This window comes from Ascaphus truei, chromosome 7 (assembly GCF_040206685.1).
Source record: "Ascaphus truei isolate aAscTru1 chromosome 7, aAscTru1.hap1, whole genome shotgun sequence".
NCBI classification, from domain to species: Eukaryota; Metazoa; Chordata; class Amphibia; order Anura; family Ascaphidae; genus Ascaphus; species Ascaphus truei.
In genome coordinates this window covers 69996515-70016820 of record NC_134489.1, presented here as the reverse complement: position 1 = coordinate 70016820, position 20306 = coordinate 69996515, and the positions used below count along the sequence as shown (strand labels likewise).

At 41.0% G+C, this 20306-nt stretch overlaps 1 protein-coding gene across 1 annotated transcript; it reads left to right on the top strand.

Moving 5' to 3' along the window:
* Positions 1 to 16347, top strand: RBM45 (RNA binding motif protein 45). Its single transcript, XM_075608981.1, has 10 exons — positions 1 to 390; positions 3207 to 3329; positions 3548 to 3674; positions 5427 to 5549; positions 6210 to 6389; positions 7285 to 7414; positions 8248 to 8338; positions 11016 to 11182; positions 12150 to 12357; positions 16077 to 16347. The coding sequence occupies exons 1-9, from the start codon at positions 112 to 114 to the stop codon at positions 12340 to 12342; spliced, it is 1413 nt and encodes a 470-aa protein (XP_075465096.1). The 5' UTR covers positions 1 to 111; the 3' UTR covers positions 12343 to 12357; positions 16077 to 16347.
* Positions 16348 to 20306: the final 3959 nt, after the last annotated feature.

Sequence of the window (20306 nt, the reverse complement as noted above, 5' to 3'; positions counted from 1 at the left end):
GACGTCACCGGAAAAGGCGGAGTCAGCTCACAGGCCGGAGCATCGGTATATTTGTTGGCACGGCCTTGTTTCGAGTCGTTGTGTGTAGGCGCTGTAACGTCACCGGGCATCATGGAAGACAGAAGCGGGTTCCGTCCCTCGGCGGGGAATCTGGATGATCCTCCGAACAGCCGCGTGTTCCTGGTGGTGAGTAAGTCGGTGTCGGAGGATGCGATCCGGGACAGGTTCTCCGAGTACGGCGACATCCAGGACATCTGGGTGGTGAAGGACAAGCACACCAAGGAGTCCAAAGGCATCGCGTTCGTGAAGTACGCCAAGTCATCGCAGGCCTGCAGGGCGTTGGAGGAGATGCACGGCCGGTGCCTGAGTGATAGCACGAAGCCTATCAAGGTGAGGGCCCTACGGGCGGGGGCACACACTTTTTAGGAGTGGGTGGGTTAAGGTGGCAAACCTTCGCACCCTGCTATTCAGCCAGGTTAACTCCCAACTAATACGATCAGACTGTAAATCCCCAGGAAACAGGACGATGAGAATTAAGAGCAGCAAAACGCCCTACACTTCAAGTTATACTGTTTACAGAAGGGGTGGCAGCACCACTTATTTAAGTTACCACGCTGGGTTGGAGTGACCCTTTAAGCTGCACATAACCAATGTAATTTATTATTTATTTATTTTTAAAATCAATCTGATTCGCGATTAAGTTCTGATGCAATGTGTGTTGGGATCAATGTACCAATTCAGCAACTGAAAGGTATAATAACCTCCCATCCCCAACATGATATATTTTGAAAGTGAGCTTAATGTTATGCAATTTAAACCCTTATTTTTTATTCCATGACTGTTTGTACTACGTTCTCATAGCAATTCCTACTGCTTAATCTTTTTTTTTTTTTTTTTTTTTTCTCCTCCATCCCAGCAGTTAACACACAGGATCTTTGTTGTCTGCATGGAAACGGCTATCAGAAAAGTCGTATTTCTTTATTTATAAACAATAAGTAAAGCACAACAAATAAGTGATATAGAGTAATTATTTAAAAATGCTGCCTGAACACCAGCGGTCTCCCAAACCGCCAAAAAAACACCAATCCAAACCAACAAGTGTTCCTGGCGCAGATTGAAATGTGCAATACAGAGTGCCAATACCCCCAGTGATTAACTAAACACTGATACCACACAGTACTGCTCTCCCATAGACCAAAGAATCTTCTCGTGTAGGGACTCCTTCCAGACCTCATATGCAGAAGGAAACACAGATGCAAAGACAATAGTGCATTAACACTTCATGAATCACACAAAACAGAGGGGGAGGGAAACACTCACACCCTCCCCGCTGGTTAAAAGCATGAAGTGACTGAGCGCACTTCAATCACTCTCCCAGGTAAGCTGCTTGGCTTCTGCACGCTCTACCTGATCCACGGCTCACTCGCGTCCGGGGGCTCCTCTGTCAGCCTCACGTGTCACAGCTGCCTCAGCCAATAGGGTTCACCTCTGGATCTTCAGAGTTGGTACGGTGGCCTCAGACGCACAAAAGGCCCAATATGTTTCGTCCTACGACTTCTTCTGGCGTCTGTGGCCACCGTACCAACTCTGAAGATCCAGAGAGGAACCCTATTGGCTGAGGTAGCTGTGACGCTGACAGAGGAGAGCCGTGGACCGGGTAGAGCATGCAGAAGCCAAGCAGCTGAGAGTGGTTAAAGTGTGCCCAGAGTCAGTTCATGCTTTTAACCAGCGGGGGAGGGTGTGAGTGTTTCCCTCCCCCCTCTGTGTTGTATGTGATTCAAGTAAAGTGTTAATGCACTATTGTCTTTGCATCTGTTTCCTTGTGCATATGAGGCCTGGCAGGAGTCCCCACACCAGAAGATTCTTTGGTCTATGGGAGATCAGTACTGTGTGGTATCAGTGTTTAGTTAATCACTGGGGGTATTGGCACTCTGTATTGCACATTTCAATCTGCGCCAGGAACACTTGTTGGTTTGGATGTCGTTATTTATATAGCGCCTTTAATGTACACAGCGCTTAACAGTAGTAATACACGTGCCAATCCTATAAATAATACATCTTGGGAAGATGTGCTTAAGACATAAAAGTAACATTTAGGAAAAGGAGTCCCTGTCCCGAAGAGCTTACAATCTAATTGGTAGGTAGGAAGGACGTACAGAGGGCATTCTGGAAGGGGCCACGGTTTAGGCTATGGTCCCAGTGTGGGCTGCTGCACGCTTAAAGCCGTGGTGTTGGAGGGCGTGGCCAGAACTAAATATTAATCTGCATCTGGCCTATTCATTTCTATGCGAGGCACTGCTGTAGAGATGTGACTGGGTAAAAGCTGCAGCTAGCTGCAAATACAAACTGGCTTTTTTTGTCTTCCCTGCTGGCTGACGTGAAATTGTGCTTTGCGAGTGCCCAGAACATTAACCACTGGGCCTGCCTTATAGGTGTATGTCACTATGACCACCAGAGACTCAACCTTATGTATGAGGTGTATATTAACAGCCATGGAGCTACTCGTATGCTTTGTTAAGCAGATTTTAGATACCCTTTTGAATGTGAGAGTAATGTGACAAGCCTCCCCCCCTCCCAGGCAACGTGCTTGTGCTACTGGGTGTATGACAGTACTTCCAACAGTAATGTGGAAAGAGGTCGTAGGACCAGGTTGGAGATGAAATATGGAGCTCTGTTTTTGACATTTTAAGTTGGCGAAGGGTGATATAGCAGAGGCACATTCAGAAAGTTGATTTGTACAGCAGTTGTAAGGTTTGGGGTTGAAAAGTTAATTTGTGTCGTCGGATAAGGTTCTTTGAGGTCTACAAATGTCTGTGTGAGGGCATGGCTGTCATTTAGGTTTTGAACTATTTATTTTTAAGAGAGAAAATAACTTTATAAATCAGTTAGCTGGGAAGAACTAGATGGATGAAAACATAGCCTACTGTAAGGTTCTGTGCAGCAATATCTAGAAAATAAACCTGCAGTCTAGTCTGCCTTTACTTTATCTTTTAGTGCACTGTCAAAAGAAAAGATCATAAGCATATGAATCTGACATTTGTCATGAGTATATTACAGAAGTGATTCTTCCAGCATGTGTGTAGCTAATGGTAGTTTGTGTAACTAGGATGGATGGTTGTTGGTACAACTGATATAGGTTACATAGCTGCTTGACTGTGTTTAAGGGTCTCTGCAGTAACTACAAAAATATTTGAACTTCTTAATAGGTGTTTATTGCACAGTCACGGGGTTCTTCAAGTCACAGGGATGTGGAAGATGAGGAGTTGACGAGGATCTTTGTAGTGATCCCTAAATCGTACTCCGAAGAAGATATAAAGGACAAATTTAAGGTATGAACTTGCTAATCTCTCCCTGGGGGTTTTTTTTTTTTTTTTTAATTTTCTCTCAAAACTAAACAGAGGGCCTTTTGTGATTTCCAAACCTCAGATTCACAATTGTAAAGCTAAGATTGATTGTTTGGGGTCTCGACAAGTCAGTGTTCAAAGCATTATGCTGTTTTTAGAAGTTCGGTTAAATATTTAATTTGCATTACTTTATTTTTTTTTAGGAGTATGGGCAAATAGAATACTGCTCCATTATCAAGAACAAGGCCACCGGTGAAAGTAAAGGTTTGGGATACGTGAGATACCTTAAGCCTTCCCAAGCTGCCATCGCTATAGAAAACTGTGACCGAAGTAAGCATGCAGCCTCTATGTTATACATGATCATGGAAAAATGTTGTTGGACACTTGTAGTGTATAGGTCATCTCAGACCAGTTATTTGTGAAACAAGACCAGGTGCACAACGTTTTGGGGTGCAACAGTGCGGCCTCGTGAAGAAAAACCTGTTACTGTAAACTTGCTGCAGGTATTGGCATTTTCAAAATTTGACCATGTATCCAGCTGTTTTGCCTCTTACTCACACCATACAGCCTTACAATTTGAGCAGCTCTAAAGCTATTGTTGCCAGTTGATCTGCAGCATTTGGAAGCCATCTTTTATATAGTCACAGCCCTTGTTGATCAATAACAAAACTAAAAGGCGATTAAAAGCAGGCTGAATGGAATGAAATCGGATTAATTAAAAGTAGTGTCCCTTATTCAGTGTGCTGTATTCAAATGAATAGGACTAAAATCTAAATCTTCACCATTATGATGGTGGTTTCACAGCATATTGAATATGGCACATAAGAGGCTTATTTGTGCAATTTAGCCAGATGCATGTTTTTTTACCCCCATATTAGAAGACTCCAGTTGCTCAGTGCTATACATTAAAGAGAAACTGCAGCACATGTATCACAATTCTTCAATATAACTTGGAGAGGATGAAGATGCAATCTTTACAGATATTTTGAAACACATCTAGACATACGTTTCATGCTACTCAGAGGCTTGGTAAGGCTGTGATTATACAGCTGAACTGCAGGGGGCGCACACATGGCACGTCGCAGAGCGAAGTGCTATGCTACTGTGCGCGCGGTGGCACTGAAATCCAATTTTTTTTTGTTGATTGGACGATCACGTGACATGGCAGTCACAACCAGAAAACAAATTTTGAACGCTTCAACTGTCGTCCGCATTGCAGTAGCAAGCGGGAAATGGTTGCATTTGGTATATGCAGTTTTCACTTTGTTAAACTTGTTTTTGCGCCGTGCTGTCGCTACGGGCGACACCACGGGCGTTTTTGTGTATAATCGCAGCCTAATGGCTCAGCGTAGCCTGCAACGTTGCATGTCTTGATGCAATCCTCAGATATTTTTAAACACATCTACTTCCCCTCCAACTGTTCGATTGATGTGAGAATTGCAAAATACATGTGTTGCAGCTTCTGTTTCATGTATTGGATTAGTTTGTCATGTAGGAGTCCTGCTTGCTGATGAGCATACACATCATTGTGAAGTTCCACACTTGTTCCTCCTGTATTTATTAACATGTAACGCAGTCAAGATTACCGCAACTTGATCCATCTAAACATGGGTTTGCTTGGTACCTTCCAAGTCCAACTTCTTTAACAAGAACTGACAATGGCTAAATACTTTTAAATGAATAATACAATTTAAAAAATACCCAAATCAAAAGTAATAAAGTAAAGCGTGTTTGAGAGAACAGGTTGAGTGTGACTAAACCTTCCGGAACCATTATTTACTTTGTTTGCACTAATGTGAAAGGCAGGGAGAAATGATTAGGTCTGAACATTGCTTCAGCATTAGAATTTCTTACATTTACATTGTGTGTGTGTGTGTGTGTGTCCCCTTCTCCCTCACATCCAGAATAAAAACACTTCTTAGGTCTTGTGTGTCCTTTTCAGTGAAATATATTAAATTTGCTATGACATTAATATATTTGGTGGATATCACAACAAAATATCAGGGTGAAGTGATGAAAATCGTTTGTCAAGTCACTTTTGACAAAATTGTTGACGGCCACAAAATGTTTTTATTTTCCTAGCTTTTAAGGCAATCCTGGCCGAACCAAAAAATAAAGCCGGAAGTGCTACAGAGCCTGACTACCACAGCAGTGCAAGGCATGACATGATGGCGCCTGAGCACACCCCTGCTATGTATTCGTATGGTTAGTATTTTCTTGTTGGGCTTTTTCTGAACAATTACAAACCATTTGAAGCATTGTGGATCTGGACGCATATCATCAGTATAAAGACCTTAATTTGCAAATGTGGTATTCCTGGAATATTGATGGTTTGCTATTCTAAATTGCTGCTTCCCTCTTTCTCACAATATTAACAGCAGGAACTTTCCCGCAGGAGCGGTTTATACTGTATATTCCTGTGAGGGGAATTGCATAATGCACTTTTCAAATAAGGACTTATCGATCTAGGGAGGACTACTATTTCAAATGTGTTTTGGGGATAATTTCCCGTTTTTGTACAATAAAGTTTCAAACTCCTTTTCACGTCATGATTAGATAATTAATAATTTTATTTTTATGTATGTATACACACTATTATACTAAACATAAATAAGAGGGAGACTTTCTTCGGAATCTTGTTAAAATTAAATCTTTCCTAATATTGTTGCTTTAAAAGGTATTTTCCTCATCACTTCATGTTTATCCAAACAGTTTTGCACAAGTTTTTGAAACGAAGTCTTTCCTCATATGAAGGTGGTACTACACCTTTTTGATTTATGCCAGAATCAAAAAAGCGTATTGGAAATCGGAGTTAAACGTCAAGCACCACAATGAAGTAACCAGTTCCTTTTCTTCCTTTAATAGAACAATATGATTACTCGGCATATGACAAGAGTGGGGAGGCCAGAACCCAGGAGGCGGTGTCCAAGCGTCTGACTGTTGTCTCACGGCTTCCTCTGGTCCAGGAGCAGATGTATAGTTTGTTTGATCTTGTGCCAGGGCTTGAGTACTGTGAGGTCCAACGGGATCTGTACATGAGTTATGGTAAGAAGCGAAATCGTGAAAATCCGGTTGTCCGTGGCTTTTTCTAGGACCATGAATGCTTTGGACATATTTAGTGCCCACGTTGGTGCTTTGACAAATGAGTCTAATGGTATTAAGCAAAGAAATGTGCCTAGTATTTCGCGGATGTTATTCACATAACCCAACGAGCATTTATTCAGGAGCTGCAAAGCCATTGCATGTAAAATGTAATCTAAGGGTCTCTTGGATTAAACCACTTATTTCTCAGTAATCTACTAAACGGGCCACTTACTAGTGACGTCATTACTGGAGTTTGAACTAGTTTGGGTTTTTGTAATCTGACTTCTGTTTTAACACTACCAGCTGTGAGTACAGGATTCTGCATGGTTTTTTCAATGTGCAGGAGAATAGCCATCAGTCCTTATAACTTTGTACTGGTATTGCCTTACAGGCAGCATTTTTTTTAAAAGCAGAATTAATATACAAATATAATATGCTTAAAATTGTTGCAAATCCTGCCAAGCAGAAGGATTTATTGGGCTGACAACTGGGAGGTGAGTGTCACGATGAGAAGACCTGTAATTTGCAGGATGGAGCATTCTGGTTAGTCAGATGCCTCTGCACAAGTTCATATATCTGGCTTAGACTGTTAAAGGTTAATGATTCCGCCTGAGACTTAAAACACTTGCAGTATTTTGCTTCCTGTTTCTTTTTAGACTAAAGGAAACAATTTGCATATGTTAACAAGTTCAGTGGAAACGTTCCTTTTTTCTTTATTCTGTAATAGGATGTCTCCTACATGGTATTCCTGGAAGTGTTGACCGTTGTCCTTTTTAACTGTGCTTTGCATGCTGTTCTTGCACATCTATGTTCTTGACGTCCTACGTGTACATTTTCTCCACCTTCTTTTTGGTAGGACATGCTGTGATTCAATATCAAAATATCGCTGCATCCATTTATGCCAAATATAAGCTGCATGGATTTGAGTACCCACCTGGAAATCGGCTTGGTGTCACATTCTTAAATGACGGTGGTGATGGCACGGAGTAAGCATTGTTATTAAATGGGGCTGGGGGAGAGTGACTTTTTCCAACCTTTTGGAACAGAGGTTGACTCGTGACAAAGCGAGTCCTAGTGACGTATAATTCTTCCTAGTTTGGTGCCTGTGAGGTGCTCAGTAGCTGCACTGTAATGATCGTGACTCGTCTGAGATTTAAAACAGTTTTGTTCTTTGGTTTCTTTGACTTGTGAATTCAAACGCTGGTCCCCTTGCTTTTATGTATAGCTTTATATAGCGCCAACAGTGTGCTCAGCACTTTATAATTCCCTGTACTGTATGCTCTTTGTAATTTGAGTGCAACAGTCAGACAATAGGAAAGGAAATTCCTGCCCCAGAGCGTTTACAATCTATGTGGTATGTTGGGAGATTTACAGAGCGAGCAGGTGAGGGAATAAGTGCAGTGAATGGCTGTTCTTGGCTGCAGTGACTGGGTGTGTGACAGTAGCCATGAGCTCAGGCTATTGTAATACTTCATTTTATAGAGACTTCCTCTTTCATGCTACAGAAACATTTCCAGTTGTATCTTTATATACATTGTTAATCTAATTTTATAAGCTGAGTGGTCCTTCAATACTTCATACCTACTTTTCAAACTTTTTTTCTCTATATAGTCCTTTTCCTATATTTTAAATAAAACTGAAGTGCTAGGATATCTGAATTGGTGAAACTATGACTTTACAATGTAAGCTTACATTGCGGCTTGAGCACCATCCTGACATGCAAGCTAAAAATACAATATCTTTGCATTTAAAAGGCTGCAGAATATATTTGCCATTTTCTCCTCTGAAAAGGAATATAAAACATGTTTTTTCTCTACAGCCTTAGAAAAATGGCATCACAGATGGTGGCTGCTCAGGTAAACTCAATGGTGTGGAGTGCCCCAGTTACACAGCAATATCCTGCAACACCTGTAAGTATTATTTTTCTGTCCCCCTTATTGTTTTATATGCACACAGCGGTTCTCTCCTCTCCTGGGCGCCCTGAGCCAGACCAGGTTACTGAGGCAACATTATATTCATATGCGTGTAAGGTACATTCAACTCTACAAGTGGTTGTTCCTAAAACCTTGTGTGACCTGTGCTCCCTGAGGGGTTTGAGAACCACTAGTGCAGACTGTCTACATAGCCCTGTGAAAATACAAGCAGTACTCAGTTTTGCTCTTTAACGCTTACAACCTGATTTGTATTAAAGTATAGCACAAAATGTATATAAATCACCTAGCATAGTACAACCATACAGATAACAAATGTCTGATTTTGCTTTGTTTCTCGGAGCGTAATTAAAATGTACTGCTTATTGGTGTGCTGCAGACATCATATATTTTATTGTATAGCGCAGGCAATGTATGCAGAGCTATACATGGATGTTTGCAGGCACCATGAGTTCCTGCCTTGAAAAGCTTGCCATTTGAATTTTGGGACCTGAGGCACACACAGGGATTGACCCTCCCAAAGTCGCGAGGAGAGTGTGATTTGAACCAGGTGGTGATGTTACCACTGGGCTCCTTTTATCTTATTTGCATTGGCCAAATTGCCCTTGTGCAGATGTTCAGAAATGTAGGGGCTTTGTGTTGAATGAATAGCCATTCTACCAGAGGTAAAAACCTAACCTGGTGAACTTTTTCACATACCTTTTGTGTGTATGTAAATGTTCTTGCCTGTGTTCTCCCTCTCAACCCCATTTTTAGTATATGTATGTAGGTTGCGTGTAGGTCTGACTGTGCTTGTGAAAAAGTAAGGTTGTCATGACTACAGTTAACTAGGGATCTGCGTGGACTCTTCCAACTGTGGATTCAGCTCTCAAGTGACATTGAGCATAGAGCAATGTCCTTTTTATGTTCTGCATAATTATATATTATGACAACTTTTCTCCTTGATTACCTAGTAACTGGTTAATTAAATGCTCCTTTTTTTCCTTTAGGATCCATAGGCAGAAAATTATAGATTTGGAAGTAAAATGCTGTACTGAAGAGATATTCCGTTCAATCCATCTATGGATAGTGCAAATTCACTCGTATGCATGTGTATATATGTGCCATTCAGATATGCAAGAAATTGGATACAAATATGATCTCATTTTCTATTAAAGAAGCTGGTGTGCTTAAATGTTTGTTCACACACTAAATGCATCACTGGTTTATGTGACTTAATTGGTAACTTTCTGTACTGGAAGCTCTTCATAAAAAAACATTCTTTTCCGTTTACTAAGTGTTATTGCTTTTGCAACATTTTGGACCTTATTAATGTCGCTTAATGTTGGCAGAATGTCCTAGAAAGGACAAAATAACTTTATAAAGATTTAATGTAGTATTGCTAATAGAAAATACTGTAAACAAATGGATAACATTTATATATATATTTTTTCCCCCGACCTGTCAAATTTTTTACTTAAAAGCAGCAGTCCAAGCGACATTCTATTTTTATTCTTATACATAGGATTGAAACGGGTCTCCGGAGCTGAACTGCGTTTATTTCAGCTCCTGGGACCCCCTGCTTCAGAGATACTGGCACCCACGCAGGTAAATGTCTGACGTTTTTTTTTTTAAAGTCTCTGTGAAGCGCGCCGATAGAATGACATGCGATGACATCACGACTTTCTATTGGCCGTGGGAAATTTAAGCTGCCATTTCGATATCCCCACACAGCCAGAGCTGCTACCGGCACCCCCTATGGAGGGAAGTATCTGCACTGCACTGAAATCCATGCAGTTCAGCTCCGGAGCCCCCCCCCCCCCCCCCACCCCCCTGCTTCAATCCTATCATTTTATTTTAGGTTGCGTGGTCAGCTCCTTTGAGAAATGTAATGTAACAGGATTACAGTTTAGTAATAATCTGGGTTACTGCTCTAGTCTCAGTGCCCCCCCTCCCCCCCCAACAGGGTGAGGTTTTCAGGATATCCCAGCTTCAGGACAAGTGGCTCGGAGGCTCAGTCCATCTGTGCTGATGCAGGGATATCCTGAACCTGACCTGTTGGGCTTGTAGAGGAGTTGTGCACCCCTGTCCTTGCTCATTGGTACCGGAAGAAATATTGCTTCATTTCCATACTTTATCGATTTTTTTACTTGGCAAAAGCACAACTATTGGTCAGTGGTGGGGTGGGTTGCTTTGTTGAACTGAAAACTGAGTTCTGATGTGTAACTTGGAAACCTATTGACTTGATTAAATTGGAAAAAAAAGTCCCATTTTCTCCAGCATTTATTTTTCTTGGTTTAAGATGTATCCAATGGCTTCTGTAATTCAAGCCGAAAAGATATAGATGGATCAATCAGTTTGGAAAGCGCTGAAATGTGGTTATTCCTAAAATAAAAGTATAAATGCTTTAACTGAAACATGGAGTTCTAAATACAATCAACTTTATAGCATTATTTTTGACTATTCCATGGAAAATAGGAGTACATTTGCGATGGGGTCTTTGGTACACTTTACCCTCTGAAGGTACAGCTCACTTTTGGCATGGAAAGGTTTAAATTATTAAACCTAATTGGTTGAGTTTTTTCACTCTAATACATGTTTGTAGGTGATGCTGTGACTTTCAGTAGACTATTTAGTCCGTGCGTCAGATGTTTTGAAGATGAATTTTTGTCTGCAGGCCTATGAAAGAGGATACGCCACCCCTCAAGCCATGCAGCTCCAGTCAGACGCTACCCTTCCAGCATGCAAAAAGAAAGCACCCAGCGACTCGCAATCAAAGGAAAGACTTTTCATTGTTTTCAATCCTTACCCATTAACCACAGATGTAATGGAAGATGTCTTCTGGTAAGCTTCTGTCATCTGGTAATTTGCACGCTTTACATTGATGAAGGTGCTGGTAACTTGAAGTAGTGAAGAGTATTAAGATAAATTCCGACGTGTAAGCAAACCAATAACTGGAGATGTGTAAATGTCTTCAGAAGTTCCGACACACCTCCGCCTCCACCCCCCCCCCCCCCGTAAAACATCACTGCAATACTGCTTTAAAACTGATGTATTCCTTCAGAGCATAATTTTTCTAGGGGTGAATGTAAGGCCTGATTTACTCAATGTTACTTCATAAGATGCCATCCAGCATCACTTGGTGAATATGGCCTGTTAAATTGAATGGGATGTAAGGTGCCTTCTGGCATACATGGTTACATAGTAGATGAGGTTGAAAAAATACATATGTCCAATTTCAACCCATGTTAAATGTAGGCATACTGTAACTACAAATATAGAATAAGTATTTTGATGCAGAGATAGGCAAACAAAAAATCCCAATGAGGTCTCATAAAGGAATAAAATAAATTCCTTCCTGATTCCAATAATGGCAATCGGATTTCTCCCTGGGTCGGCATCCTTCCCATGTCTATTTATTTATTTGGTATGCCCTGTATAAAGTTCCTTTCTAAAGATGGTCAACCATTGTCGTACAGATATTGTCTGCCATCAGATAATACATTCCACATTGTAACTGCCCTTACTGTAAAGAACACTTTTCTTTGTTGCTGGTAATCGCCTTTCTTCTAACCTTTAAGGGCTGGCCCCCTTGGCATTGAAGGTGTCATAAGGAGCAACACTGCTTCATAGATATGGGTCTTTATCGCCCATTCTTTCTAATTGAGCCATAGGCGGTCTTCCAACACAGAGCAGAATACAATATTTTCTGGTCGTGGTATTTGGGATTTGTATAGTAATATGTACATTAAGTATCTGGCAATATATACTGACCTATATGGAAATACATTGTATTCCTGTTCCACTGTAGCCGTTTTGGGAACCTGATTGAAGTGTACATTGTGCCGGGAAAAAACGTTGGATATGCCAAATACACCGAGAAATCTAGTGCGGATGAGGCAATTGCTACCTTACATGGGAAGACCGTGAACGGTGTGAAAATGAAAGTGATGGAAGCAGAGTCTCCAAGAGATGAGTCCAACAAGAGACAGAGAACCTACTGAGTTTATCCTCTTTGGGTAAGTGGTTTTTAAATCACACTCTGAAACCGTATCACCTCATGCATCTAAAGGCAGTAATTCTCTCCCCCCCCCCTATATAAATGTAGTCATGCCATGTTTTTAAACGTACAAAGCAGGGTTTGGACTTGTGATATTGAAATTAATTCATTGCAGTAGTTTTTTTAACTGCACAAAACTAACTTCCTGCTGGTCTAAAACCACTTGACGTGTGGGTGGGCAGGCTTGTTATACAGCAGTGGAGCGGGACGGTAAATGCCTGTACTTCAGCATTCTAGTTTCATAAATAATATTGCAAATCAAAGATCACTGCCTCCATGGTCCTAGGAATAAAATGGATATATATATATACATATTACAATTTTATTACACCCCTATTAAAACATAGGTTCTCTTTTATAAAGTGACCAATAAGAGGTCTTTAGAATTACTTAAACCGCCTCTGGGGCCCGTTTGTGGGTTTTTCTCTTTCAGAAGAAACTTTAACATTTCATTACGGGTACTCTACCAATAAGATTATCAGTGCTTGGTATCTACTATAGGGTGCACACTTTGTTTTTTGGGGGGGGTTGGGCTATTGGCCATATTAGATGTCTCTGCTAAACCCGTAATTGCTGATTGTTTTAAAAAAAGAAATCTATATGTGGCATTCTAGAGATTTCAAGTATTTAAAGCCGAGGAGAGACCTTGCTGAGTAGTATTACTTTGGGTCATAGAACCTGTGGGAACCGCCCTGGGATTTATGGCGGTGAACAAGTAATTATCTATTTTCTTGCTGTCTAAACAACTGGTGCAGACATTTTTTCTTTCTGGCTATCTGAATTACTACAGGAATTGTTTTTCCTATACTCCCAATAAACACTCGATGCTAAAATCCACTTAGGTTTATACTGCAGACATGTACATTTCCTCTCTGGTTGTACATTTAGACTCGCGTGTTACACCACTTCATAGGTTTCTCCTTAACAAAAATTCCTTCCATGCTAAGATGATGAAGGGGTTAAACTGTTTCACGTGCTATTCCCTGCATGCACAGTACTCCATAATGGCTCAGCATAAAGTAATCTAACTGACACTAATGTTGGGAGTCCCTCTTAAGCTGTGAGCAGACTTTTTCACAAACTCTTTACGTCCCAGCAGCTTGGACAATGAAACATTGCAGATGTCGTCATATCTGTGTGGGGCAGTGCCTCCAAGCCTGCATCATCATAAATTGGTTCCAGAGCAGGTTCACACCTGATGTGTAGCATTTAGTTACGTCACTGGAAGGCCCAGCAGAGCATTGTCCGCATTAAAATAAAGGACTTTGGATGTTTAGTCCATCTTGCTCCAATGTGCTGTCATGAAGAATGCATGGTCAAAGTAATGGTGCTTAAAGCTTCTCTGACCAGACCGCTTTACAGTATATTGCACCGGGGGCCAAAGACCTTAGCATCATTGCTAAAGGCTGTTTCAATAAGTAAAGTGGACGGTCGCAGTACAAGTCAATCGGCTGCTTGCGGGCCTATTAAATCAGCCCTAAAGTGCCTTGATCACATGGATGTGAAAAAAAGCACTGAAAAATAGTTTGCACATGTATTGCAGTGTGACATAGGAACATTGTACAATGATATATGTAGTAAAATAGGTACATCATGACAAAGCATGCACTTCCACTGTGCTCCACATGTCTAGTGCGTATATTGCTGCAGGGTCACCCAGAAAGAAAGCAGCAGTGTCCTCCAGATGAATATTGTCTGGCAGTATTAAATTATACACAGCTCTCTGCAACCTGGGGCTTCCTGAGCCTGAAATCCTGAGATTGTATAGAAATGAAGGCCGGGGTGCGGGAAGCTTTATAGGAAGGGATCGCAGATTTTTGAAGATCAATAAAAATGAGGTGGTTGCACAAAGTATTGCATACATTTATGTACTACAATATGTAACACTGCTTATACTTATTACAAAACAAGTAATCTTTAGATCAGGTGTGGGAAACTCCAGGGACACAAGGTTTTCAGGATATCCCTGCTTCAGCACAGGTGACTCGGTCGAAGAATGAGCAACTGATTGAGCCACCTGTGTTGAAGCTGCAATATCCTGGAAACCTGACCTGTTGGTGGCCCTTGAGGACTGGCGTTACCCACCTCATATCTAGTTATATCCTTATACCAAATGATAACGTGTTTAAGCAATGTACTAGTCTCACCTGGCAGCCAAATAGTTTTATTGTAATATGACTGAGAGCACTGCAATGCTGCTGGTCCTTTATGTAAATAAGGAAGCCACTAAGATACCTTGTTAGCGAAGCTTTTCGCTCCTCTAATATTCTGGCATTCATTCAGCATTAAACTCTGCCTCAGCTTGGCAGAATTATCTTACAGCGCCATCATTTTCTCCTGTACACTTTAAGGATACCAGCCAAAAATGTCAGTGTTTTATTGCCCAACAAGAATGTTTGTTTGAAACTTAGTGCCAAGCTTTGGTTGTTTTTACAGTTCAAATATCTACTGCGCTTCCACTATTAATGGTGTTTCAGCAGTGGTTTGCTTTTAATGGAGGGTATATTTTTTGTTTACAACTTTATACTAAATGTGTTTAACGGACAGTACCAACTATAGTTTCAAAATTTGTTCCATAATTTATTTATTTTAATAATGCATCAAACCATGTGCAGAAAATGTAATATACAGTGAACTACCGTTGCTGTTCAGTAAAAGCCACCCAATAGTACTCCATAGCTTAGACCCAATCACTGTAATTTTGGAACTAATGCTCCATTGTTTCCTCCGTTACATATGAATCCCTAGTAAGCCTGTATTGGTGGTGAATAGTTGAATTTTATTCTGTGATGTTTTATTGTGCTTAAATTGGCGGTACAAGTATAATGTAGATTACAAAGCTACTATTAAAATAGTGGGAAGCTTGGGAAATTGAAGAGTGCTTTCCCTTTATTATATCTACAGTGTACATTTGATTGGAATTTTAAAATAACATCCCAATCTAAGTGGCTAATGGTGGAAATGTTAAGAATTGGTGTACCACCGTCAAGGAATCCATATATAAATATTGCACGCACTTCGAAATGATGTTGCAGACACAACCACCCACTGTTCTGTAACGTTTTATTGGCTTAACACTGGCAACTTGCCAATATGCAGTAGTTGCACATAGTTTAGTAAAATTATCTGCCGGTGTTCAACTACTCCTGGCATGTGCCTCATCCTTGCAAAGACATACACTAGTTGGAGGGCAGGGCATTCTGGTTGAAGAAATGGCCACAGTGTAGGCCCCAACACTTAAATTACCTGGGGAATAAAATCCAAAAATCAGTGACACTACAGTTGATTAAATGTTTAATCCATGTATGTTCTTTACATTTCTGCCAATTTCTTAGGCCTTTCAGTCATGGGACGTGGAGCACAGGACCAAAAATGATAATCTGTGTGACTGAAGGGTTTATTTTTAAATGTTGCTATTTAGTCTCCAATAAATGGAAAATAATTTAGAAATTGCACATCAAGAGCTGGTTATCGGTAAGAAATGTGATTAAAAACTAACCCAATATAGCTGTCTTTGCTCAAGAAGTTGTGGGAAACCCTAATATAACCAGAAACACCTGAGAAGAGTAGGTCTATATAACGGTTACGTTTGGTACATACACTTGGTCAATATTTGATTGAATGTGTTGACTTTATTCAGATAATTATTTTCATACTTGTATTTTGCTCTTTCTGCAGAACAGAGACTAAGTTATGACATGACCCTCAGCTGACTGACTGAAACGTGACTGGAGACAGCTTTTATGTAATGGTTTAGTAAAGTTTTCGTTCAAAAGTCATTTCATGGAAAGAAAGTAATGATCTGCATTTTCACAAACTGTAATTTTATTTTAAAACCTGAAAGTTGCCATTTTTATCCATCAGTCGTTTAACTTTTTTTTTGTTTTTTCTTATTGTTGGTTAAGCATAATCTGTACTGCAATGAAGGAATAAACTTTTCCTGCGTTAACTAATGAGTGGGTTGTTTTTGTTTAATGGTTTTTGTGTGGAGTGGTTGGATAAGCCTGATGTATGAATCCTGAGAACCTTCATAACTGTTAACAAGAAAAGATTGGCAATGCAGAGCCAAATGTGCCATGCTCATTACTTTCAAATCAATGTGGCAGAAGCTTTCTACATTTCAAAAATAACTTGGAACAGGTAAGGAGTGCTGCTTCAAATAAATGATGGCAGTTAAGTAGTGTTACATGTGACAGCAAACATGGAGAATAGTGAATTTAGTAGTGATTGAGGTGAGAATAAGAGATGAAGCATATTTCTTTAAAGTTGCCGTTTTCAGAAGATCTTATTGGCGCTAAATGGCATATCTGTAATGATAGAATAATCATGATGTTTTGCAAATGAGGTTTACGAAGTTGTACAACTTAATTCAATTTAAAGCACGTACACAGTAATTCTACTTTTCTGTGAGTACTTTGACCAATTAAAATGACTTTTTTTTTAAAAAAATTATTATGAACTGACTTTAAAACCAGAGACAATTCACAGGCTTGAAGCAGGGGGTTTCTGAAGCTGGACCCATTAATTTCAGTTTCGAAGACCACCTCCCTCCAGAGATAGAAGGGAGTACCGGTATCTCTGCTTTTTTACAGCTCTGCATCATGTGGGTCAATAGGAAGCCGCATCATGGCTTCCTATTGGGCCGCAGGGCGCGGGAGCTTTGAAAAGCGGCTATAATGTTAACACTGCTACCCAGACAGAGCAGCTTCGGGAAAAAATGTGTATGCAAATCAAAATTGGGTGCTCAGTTGCCACTGAGATCAAATGTATCGCACAAATGGTCAAAGCGGTATAACATCTTTATTTACTTTGAAAGCCGTGTGAATTGTATTCTTTCAACACATCAATATCGGAGCACCTCTCCTGTAAGGTATGTTTATGATGTGTCTTTTTCTGCCCTCTGTTATGAGTATGTATGTCTTTATACATTATAAAAAGAATAATGTACCAATAGTACTCAGCGCTTCTCAAAGAATACAGTACAGGGAATTGTAATACAATAAGCACAGCAAAGTCAGATGATGGGAAATCCCTGCCCTGAAGAGCTTACAATCTAAGTGATATGATGGAAGATTTAGAGACAGCAGGTGAGGGAATAAGTGCTGTAGATGTCAGTGCTTGGCCGCAATAGTTGGGACAACTTAGGTTGTGATGAGACAGAAACACCCGCTGTGCGGCTCAAACTAGAAATCCAATTAAAGTAAACATGCCTGTAGCGACGTGCGTGCTGCCTTGGGCTGCAGGGTGGACTTCTGGTGAGAAGACAGAGGAATTTGGTATTGGCAGGTGACGGTCGTGTCACGTGAGCGGTTCAGCCACTGAGGGCAAACTGCTCACGGCCACGTCTCCTCTGCTTGTTGAGATACTGCTCGGCAGCAGCGTGAGGGTGATGTCACCAGATCGCCCTGCAGCATCTGGTATAATCAAGACCTGAAAGTGTCCAAGTTAAGCTAACAGGACATCAACAACTAACAAAGTTTGGTTCTGCAGCTGTTGGAGCGGATTGTGCTGAATGATCTTTGTGGACTGATGCCTTCCTGCTGTCCCTTTTCAGGCCTGGATAAGAAATATAAGTTACATCTCTACCCAAGCTCTGGTCATCTCTCAGTTCCTGGGTTTTATGAATAAAGAACCCACAGGTGGTAATAACTTAAGAAGCAACTCAAATATTTGAGGATGCGTTTGAATGTAAAAATTATTTTTCATCATGAGAAAAAAAAAAAAAACAACCTTATCTTGTTTCTATATACAACAAAAGTAGCGTATACCTGTTTCCGTGTATAACCTCAGTGATTAAATACCTTTAACACGAGTCAAATATAACAGTAAATAATTTCTTTCTATTTTGGAGTCCATTGCTACCCTCAAGGATTAATTTGGAATGTCAGAGAGCCTGGTGTGCTGCTTACTGTAAAACCACATAACAGCACAGTTTATGGAAGTGTAAAACAAGATGAAGACATGGATGGGTTCATACCTTTCTTGAAGAATTCATAATCTTGCTACACTGCAACTGTTCATATACTAGCTACAAATGTACAACACAGTACTGTATATTTTAAATTGTGTATAGAGAACTCTCCCTCCCTTTTTGTTCATGTTATATATTTCACTCAATCCCAATAAAAATTTGAACTATTGTTCATTTTATGTAGATTGACTAGACTGTGCTTTTAACTTTGTTAATCAACTGATGGTAAGTAGATGTCACTGTATTATGTCAAGAAGTACCAGATACACTGTGGTATGTGCATGTTCATTAAACGAGAAATAGGAGTTTTTCCCCTGTCGTACTGTAAATGTGTTACACTGTTGTAATCTGAAACACTAAGATTACTATAAAATTTCAGTTCAAAATGTCCTTCTGCTGAAACACACGCCCGAAGACGAGAACGTGTTGATCTGGCTGCTCCCACTCCTGAACAATGTAATTTTACTCATTAGTTTTTTCAGTCGTCCTAGAGACCATCCTTATCGGGTCACATTTTATGTAAGCGTTTTAGACCGTAATGCTTGATCTGTCTCGAGCACTTTAGTGGTTTAGTTTTTAAGGGGTTAAGGTTTTTAGGGTATGGGGTAGTGATGTACCAGGTACCCGGTGCTTTTTCAGCTACCTGGAAATTACCCGGATCTGGCAGCAGGGGGCTGGGACTGGCACCAGGTAATTTCAGGGCAGCTGACAATAGTTAAACACTTGCCTGCAGCCAGCGACAGAAGACCGCGGCGACATCTGAGACCAGTAGCAGAAGTCCGGGTGGCGGTGGCAGCAGCCAAAGTCCTTGTTCATCCGGCGGGAGCAGCAGGAACAGAGCAAACAGCTGATGCCTATGTGAGCCAGGGAAGCATGTGACCGGAGCAGGAGTGTTTCTATTGGTCAGGCGGCTCCTCCCCGGCTGTCCAATAGGAACACTGCCACCAGAACATCTGCCTCTGGTCCCAGATGTTGCCGTGGTCTTCCTCACCGGTCGTCCGTCCGTCCCTGCAGGTAAGTGCCACCCGGGCACCCGGCCGAGTAAAATGTTTAATTTTGGCTGGGTACCGTTGCCCAAAAAACAGAGTTACCGGCCCCTTATTAAGTCCAATTAGGTGGAGTCCTAGAAATCCAGTAGAAACAGTTTAAGTTCCAGAATGATAATCGGCAATCTCCCAGAAACGAAAAAACAGAATTTAGTGCAACACAGCTATGATAATTCATACAGACATGAACTCACAGGACCTACAACACAAACAAGACTAACAAACACAAAGGCAAAGCTGGAAATAAAAGTTAGTTTAATGTAACTATAAAATATAAAATGTTGGGCAATAATATCAGGAGATGCCGATCCGGTAGAGTAAAACCAAAGATTAACTCTCAGGACGGCAGAAGGTTAAATGCAATGAGTGCCAACCAGGCTGGTAAGATCTGTCCTCCACGTGTAGAGAGTTTGGATCACCGGCGTGTTCCTCCGTGTGTTGCGGTTCCCGAGACTGGAAGTGACGTCCCCGATGTACTTCTCTGTGTCCCGTGCTTGCCGGGACCGGTAGTGACGTCACAAATGGACGGGACCTTCAACGGGGCTGGCAAACGAATGGAGATCTTCACTCCTCTGCCACTCTGTGCAGAACTGCAGCACTCTGCATAGAACCTGCTTCACCTTAGAATGTCCAAACAATGTAAAAACAACCCTACGCGTTTCGTGCGCTTGCGCACACTTCCTCGGGAATTATAGCTGTGTTGCACTAAATTCTGGTTTTTCGTTTCATGTTCCACTCCCCATGAATGAAGTTCCATCTGGTCATCTCAAGACTGGGAGATTGCTGATTATCATTCTGGAACTTGAACTATTTCTACTGGATTTCCAGGACTCCACCTAATTGGACTTATTAGGCGCCGGTATCGCTCTTTGTTTTTTTCCTATGTTCTGA